This window comes from Gymnodraco acuticeps, unplaced genomic scaffold, assembly GCF_902827175.1.
Source record: "Gymnodraco acuticeps unplaced genomic scaffold, fGymAcu1.1, whole genome shotgun sequence".
NCBI lineage: Eukaryota > Metazoa > Chordata > Actinopteri > Perciformes > Bathydraconidae > Gymnodraco > Gymnodraco acuticeps.
The window spans coordinates 323,988-331,470 of record NW_022990405.1 but is presented as its reverse complement, the minus strand read 5'-3'; the positions used below and the strand labels follow the sequence as shown (position 1 = coordinate 331,470).

General features: G+C 38.9%; 1 protein-coding gene across 1 annotated transcript; it reads left to right on the top strand.

The window, feature by feature from the left end:
- Positions 1-621: 621 nt before the first annotated feature.
- On the top strand, positions 622-4,776 carry LOC117551840. Its single transcript, XM_034224899.1, has 3 exons — positions 622-2,244; positions 3,154-3,267; positions 3,689-4,776. The coding sequence occupies exons 2-3, from the start codon at positions 3,163-3,165 to the stop codon at positions 4,748-4,750; spliced, it is 1,167 nt and encodes a 388-aa protein (XP_034080790.1). The 5' UTR covers positions 622-2,244; positions 3,154-3,162; the 3' UTR covers positions 4,751-4,776.
- Positions 4,777-7,483: the final 2,707 nt, after the last annotated feature.

Below are 7,483 nucleotides of genomic sequence, written 5' to 3'. Positions count from 1 at the left end.
AATTGAATAAATCCACAATATGATAACATTTTACAGATTCATTTAATAAACTTTTACAAAACATAGGTTGATACGGAGCCCCCTAGGAGACATGGAGATGAAAACAAAAAAATTCTGAACAAAAAAATAAATAAATGTTTTGCGAGATATCGCAAAACCTTTGCGAGATCTCGCAAAACCCCTTTGCGAGATCCCGCTAAAATGTTCGTTTAGCGCAATGTACTTCCAGCCGGTTCAGTTCGGCAACCTACAGTACTCTGGGGCAGCTTGTAACAGATGAAAGAGTCATGGAGGAGGATTTGGAAAGGTTTCTTCGCTCGAGAGAGGTCCCACAAGAGGACATCATAAAAATGCAAAGTGACAAGGTGGGTAGAACATTCAGTCAATTCACGGAATAAGTTACCGTAACAACACAGAGCCTGGAAAAGTCAAACACTTTATAAGTAATATGGAGGTAGCATGGCAGTTTTAATACGAACGTGAGTGACACAGTAAACTGTGTGTTTTTCTCATCATGTACCGTGCAGCTTAAAAAAATCCTTCTGTAAAAAGTTTAATGCTGACTTCTGAATTTGATAAGCGCTGTTTGTTTACAAGTTAAGTGTTAGGTAGGGTGACGTTAGTACTGTGTAGTAACTAGCTTGCTACCTAGCTAAAAATGCGTTATTTGTGGTACAAATAAGAATGGTTTTTGGTAATGTATTAGCTATTTTATTTTTTCAGGTTGACAAGGCAGTGCTAACCATCATGAATGATGAACAAATGGCAAAGTATATCACTTCATACGGTGACCGAGTAGCTGTCCTCACCTTCTGTCAACAAACAAAGTGCAGCACAGATAAAGAGACTCTTCTACAGACATTAAGAGATAAAATAGGAGCACGGAAAAGTAAATCAAAAACAAAAGGAGCATTGTGTGGTGCATCAGGTGTGTTTCAAAAAGAAGGTGAAGGGATGTCAAGACAAAGAAATAATGCAGCAGAAAAGACTACCAGGAAGATTGAAATAGGATGGCTTCATTTTCACAATAAGGAATACCAACAAGTGAGGACCTGCAATGGCGGGGGAACAAGACATGCATTGGTGGAAAAAACAACAGCTCAGCTTTTGGAAATGGGAAAGAAGCTATTCTTCCCAAATGGCCACTCAACAAAAGGGCGAGTTGAAGACTTTACCTTTGAAGTCTGTGATTTTAAAAGAAACCAGATCCCTTCAGATGACACTGTTGGCAGACTTTATGAACAAACCAAACTGAAGCTGCTTAGATTTTACATATCCACAAAAGAAGAAGCCCACCCAACAGATCAATCCCCATCTGAGGTAAAAACAGTTAGTGAAGATTCCTTATCTGTAGATTCATCTGTTGACATCACTGAGGGAGCAGACGCACATGGATCTGTTGATGCAGATGAATTGATTACAGATCTGCCGGAGCGTGGATATTCATCTGACAGCGACAATAGCGATCAGGTTTGTGGCAGTAGGAAATATAAAGTAACTTTAATGACAGGGACAGATGGAAAGAGATAGTGCTTGAATATTAAACTTCAGGTAATAACTAAATAAAAAAATGATGTACATGGATTTCATAAAACAGAAAGGTTCCATTGTGTGCCATCAGTCACCACAGTTTGTCAGCAACTTTCTACATAGCTATAGTTATGGTAGGCCTATTTAGCACACACTTTTGTCCAAGGCGTTACCAACATACCTTCACCTCTGTATGTTTCAATTTTACCAGGACTTTGTTGTTGACATGTGTGGTCAGACGCATTCCTTTCTTTGTGTTGCATATTTTTTTGCAATTTCATACTTTTATTTGTAATGCTTTGAAACACATCACTTATCTTTGAGACTCTGAGGGAAGATTGAAGAATATCTCAAAGTTATTGTACAGTACCTTTATGCTTAATAGGCTAATGTGTAGTCGTATGTATTTTTTTGCACACCATTTGATATTAATTGTGAAACATGTTTTTCTCCCTGCCATTATTACAAATTACTGCTGACAACAAAAGTTGTTTTTTGTTGCATTTCCAGATACAACCAAGATAAAAAAAACAAAGATCAACCTCTGACACTGTGACAGCAGAAGGTCCAAGACAATCACATCGCTCCCATTCAACCCCAACAGACGAGGCAGATACACTTTTATGGGATCCGGAAGATGATCTTTGGGGAGCAGGTGGTGATGAGATAGTTGTGATCAAATGGAATGACGTCACACATGAGGATGTCACTCAGGTAATGGGATCAGGAACGTTTTTGGGTAAGGGGGTAGAAATGCAAATATATGTATTAAAACCAAACCAGTAAACACAGAAAAGATTGAGAAATGTATTGCTACTTCAATTTAATCAATTACATACTGTAGTTTTTGTTAGATTTCAATAGTCAGTAAATTCGATTCAATTAATAAAAAAACTCAAATGTGCATTCCTACTTTGAAAAAAATGTACCATGTCCTTTTATTTTTATGGCATGTATTCTGTTCCCCGATTCTTCTTTGGACACACGAATGAAATAACCTACAGTGCTGTGAAACGCTTACTGTACTTAATGAAATATTATCTCACCCCATGTATATTTAGAGCTTCATTTTGCCATCGCAAATTGGTTAACATTTAATAGTTTATGCTGCTTTAAAACCTTTCACATTTCAACAAACCAAACAAGACCTGATGAAAACCTGTGGAATTCCACAAAGATTTTAATTTTGCACTCATAAGCCATACATGGTGGCATGCACAACTTCACAATTCTCCTTTTTTACGATAATTTCTATATCAAACTACCATTTGTTGTGTATAGTCGTATAGCAAAGTCATGCACAACTTGTATTAAAATAAATGGTGTTATTTAGCAAGCTGCAGTAGAAGTGGAAAGCAACAGAGTCCTTTTGACTTGTGATTGTGCAGTAGTTTTTATAAACACTGATTTGTGACTTTATTATACTCTGTCTCTGAAATTGAAGGTTTGTCTTTTTCCATTTCTTTTTTCCAAGTGTCAGTTTTACAGAGTATTTCTGGTTTTAAACAGAAGATGATGTTGAAGACTATTACGGAAATACTTTTGTAAATTACGGTCTGCAATAACGTCTAAGACTTCAAAGTGTCTGCTGTCAATGAATAACATACTTAATTCATCCTTCAGAGTGCGGAGATGAATGGAGTACCAATGCAGGATTTACAACTCCCCTTGTCCTCTGATTTTGGCCTGCCTTCGGCACATGTGTCCATACATGAGGATACAGTGCAAACATCACAGGTAAGATGCATCACTGCAAGAAACCCTGAACACATCCTTTAAACTACCGCTCTTGTAACATTTCACATAACTGTGGCCTGTAAAACATTTGTATACTGTCCTGAGAGCTCTGGAGGAGCTCGGTCAGGTATAAAATAAGTAACTTTGATGATGTCATACTGAAGTTGTCAGTGTTACCTCGGCTTTGAATTGAAGACAACAAATCGAAAGTCTGTGTTACAAACTGGAGGTGTGGTGGAGTTGGAAAAAAGGTCTTGTAAAAAATAGCTTTTGAGTTGCATTATGGGAAAAACATAGAATCCAATATTATATGGACCTTGATTCATACTCAACATTTAAACAATTAGGACATTTTGGCCTCTGCATCATTCATTGACCAATCTTGTTGTGTGTGTTTGTATGTTTCGTTCTTCTACTACAGGATTTGCTTTTAAATTCGAGCAGCCAACTATCCCCATCAACCTCAGCTCACGGCTCAGGAAATCCAGAGAGCACGCGACGTGCATCAATTCACAGGACAAAGGTTGTTGAAGATCTTTTGGCTGTATTTATGGACAGTAGCATAATACATTTGACTCTAAAGATGGACTTTGTAAATGAAAAAGCTATTGATGATAATGGAGTATCAAGGGAGGTTTACACTGCATTCTGGGAGCAATTTCTTGAAACGTGTGAAGGGGAAGCAGAGCGAGTTCCAAGGCTGAGGCCAGATTTCTGTGAGGCTGAATGGCAAGCAGTTGGACAGATCTGGGTGAAAAGATTACTGGACCATGGTGTCATGCCAGTGAGGCTATCAAAGGCTTTCATTGTAGCCTGCATTCATGGAGTCCACTCCGTTGATGTAGACATCCTGATGATATCGTTTCTCAACTACCTCTCTCCTGTTGAGAGATCAGCTGTGGAGAAGGCTCTCCAGGGCACAATGGAGGAGAGTGATGATGAGGACTTGCTCGACCTTTTCACAAGGATGGGTTCCCATTTCCTACCTGCAAAGAACAACATGGAGCCTGCCATAGAAACAATGGCTCATAAAGCCATTCTCCAAGAGCCAAAGTATATCGTCGATTGCTTCTTGACACCCATGTCACTTGTACAGTTGCAACTGCCAGACAAGGACAGTGTGTTGTCTCTGTATGAGAATAAGAAAGCCACAGGCAGAAGAGTGTCCCAACTGTTTGAAACAACCAACGTGGTGCTGTCTCAGAGAGAACAGACAACTTTCAACCATCTCCAACGATATGTGAAAAATGCTGACCAAGCCAAAGCTGAAAAAATCCTGCGTTTCTGCACTGGTTCTTCTGTCATATGTGTTGACAGAATTGGGGTGTGCTTTAATGCTGAAACTGGGCTCAGCAGAAGGCCTGTTGCTCATACCTGTGGAGCTACCCTTGAAATACCGTGTACCTACAGCTCTTTCCCTGAATTTCGCACGGAATTTGACAATATCCTGTCCAGCAACTACTTTGAAATGGATATTCTTTGAACTTGAGAGCAGTCGTTATCAGGCCTAATAGTAACAGTTTGGAATATTATTTGGATTTGATATTTTTGTTGTTTGTTTTGTCATTGAAACAACTGATGCACTGAACCGTGTAATGAGCAGTCTGCAATTCTATTTTCTGCTTTAACAAGGATATTACCTTTTTTTTAATACGCTTTGAGAATGACTGCAGTTTTCATTTTTGTCAGTTTGATCCTAACCCAGTTTAGAGGCTGAGATTAATATTGTGTGTTTTTTTTTGCAACTAAGAAAGCTAAACGGTGTTGTCCGTCACTGGTCGAATTGTTGATGTTATGGTGTTAAAGAGTCAGTCCTTTTTGATAACTCTCGGAAAAACAATGTTTGAAATGTAATGTGGAAAATAGTTATGTTAGATCCTGTTTGCAAAAAGCTGATGTTGAAAGTGTGAAATGTGGCCTGAAAAGACTAGCCTCTAATTACAAGCCCTAATATGCACAATTGGCCGTGATATATACATGATATTACCAACATATCACTTTCATTTACTGCCAACTTACCATGGTACCGAATTATAACTCAATGCTATTTTTTTAAGAAACAGAAATCGTGTGCATATGAAGTGACTTATACATGATGTGCAATGTTTTATTTCTCAATTGGTCTTAATATATTGACAAACCAAACTGATTAGGCACATTTTAAATGTAATCAGGTTGCAGGCCAGGATTTCACACTAGATAACAATACAACATTATTATTAATATTTCCACACTGTTAAAAGATCAGCTTGTGCTGTTATTTTCTACCCCTTTCTGACATTAAAGTGCTTGGCAACACAGGCATCACTGTATTTTCTGTGAATTACATGTAACTTGATGTTCGTACTACTTGGTTCTAGCATTAGTAAAGTCCTATACATTTTCACACAGACTATTTTTGTTTCACAGTTCGAAAACACATCAGAATCAGAATACCTTTATTAGTTCAACAGAGGGGACATTTACATTGTTACAGCAGAAAAGAGCCAAAGACAGCTTAATGTTACCTAAGAAGCATGCATACAAAAGTATTAAAGATAAACAAATTATAATTAAAAAAAAGTTAGACAATTTACAAAATACACATCCTGTAACAGTTCTGAGGATTTAGCAGCCAGGTATATATTGCACAGTTATTAACGGCATATATATATATATATATATATATATATATATATATATATATATATATATATATATATATATATATATATATATATATATATATTGCACATAGTTGGTTGGTATTTAACAACAGGGGGTGTTAGTCTGTGTGATTGTGTGTGGGGCGGTCTAGGGGATGTGCTGGTTATATAGTCTGACCGCTGCTCTCTCTCTCCGAGAGCCGGTCACTGAAGGAGCTGCACAGTGAGGACAGGGTCATGCCATCACATGTATATAAAAGGGGGGAGTGATGTTGACGAGGCAGTATTTGAGTCATCTTACAGTTCATAACACCTTAACAGGACTGGTGTCTACAGAATCTAAAATATTCAACAGCTTAGACTTTACTGACATATTCTAAATAATTAGTCAACTTAAAGATTACATTTCAAATTAATTATATGAACTATGCACACACATGACCTAAGTTCATCAAGCAAATGCAGTGAGTAGCATTACTACTTTGTGAAATAAACTACAGGCATAAGAGCTATATACTCCCAGAAACAAACAAGCAGGTCGGTGATGGTGAGTTCCAATGTCACGGTGTATATGTTTGTAAAAGGAAATATGGACATTTAATTGTCTACAAAATGCAGTTGGGACAAGGAGGTGCACTGCAGGGGAGTGTCCATCCTGTAAGTGGGGGAGGCGCACTGCAGGTGAGTGAATTTTGTACTGATTTAGAGAGATGCACTGATGGCCTCTCTTAGGTGCATATACAAGTTCACAGCCTGATATGGGTCTGTTGGTGGAGTCAGATGGGACTCGCCCATAAAGATGTGGCTTAGTTCGTACACATCTGGATCACATGGTATGGCCAGCCGAAAGACACATTCATTTTTGCACAGTTGAACGTGTTCGTCTTCAACAGGGGAAAGGTAGTCTCTTGTCCGGTAAAGGTCAGGCACAGCATACATCACATTTGGCCGACCGCTGGGGACGTTGAGGTTTCTCGACGGCCTGATGGTGTGCGCATTCCAAACCTGTGCAGTATCATCCAACTCATCCTGTCAAAAATAATGTATAATACATTTAGTAAGAACTGTACATACGCATCAACTTAAATAGAGAACAACATTATGGCATTCACACATAACCACAAACCCCGCCCTCTGTCTGTGTCCTTCACACTCTCCTCTCTTTCTGTCTCTTACTTTTTCTCTTCTCTCTCCATCTGAACTCACACGCACAGCGCATACACACAATGTATTAACTCACCTGGATGAGTCCCATGCAACAAAATTGAAGGAGGCTTTTGTCCAGAAATCCACCATCAAAATGCCCGTTGTCTCTGAGGTCTCCAAAGAAGCACAACCAAAACTCTGCGCACTCTCTGCGAAGAAAACCCCACCAATATTCGATTCGTTGATTGGCGGTGCTGGCTCCCTCCAAGTAGCTTTCATGGTTGCCATCTGGGCGAGTAGGTACGAGGAAACGCTGAATGCCTCGAACATAGCCATTTTCTGTTCCAAGATCGCCTCTCACCAGTCTAGGGCAGCCCCATAAACGCTGCACTGCTTCCATGTAATATCCCCCAATCAACTTTGGG

What these genes read in the sequence shown, in the direction of transcription:
- LOC117551840 (XM_034224899.1), top strand. Translation starts at nt 3,163, where the DNA reads ATGAATGGAGTACCAATGCAGGATTTACAACTCCCCTTGTCCTCTGAT. An exon ending in ATACAGTGCAAACATCACAG is followed by an intron (nt 3,268 to 3,688) that starts GTAAGATGCATC and finishes CTTCTACTACAG; the next exon opens with GATTTGCTTTTAAATTCGAG.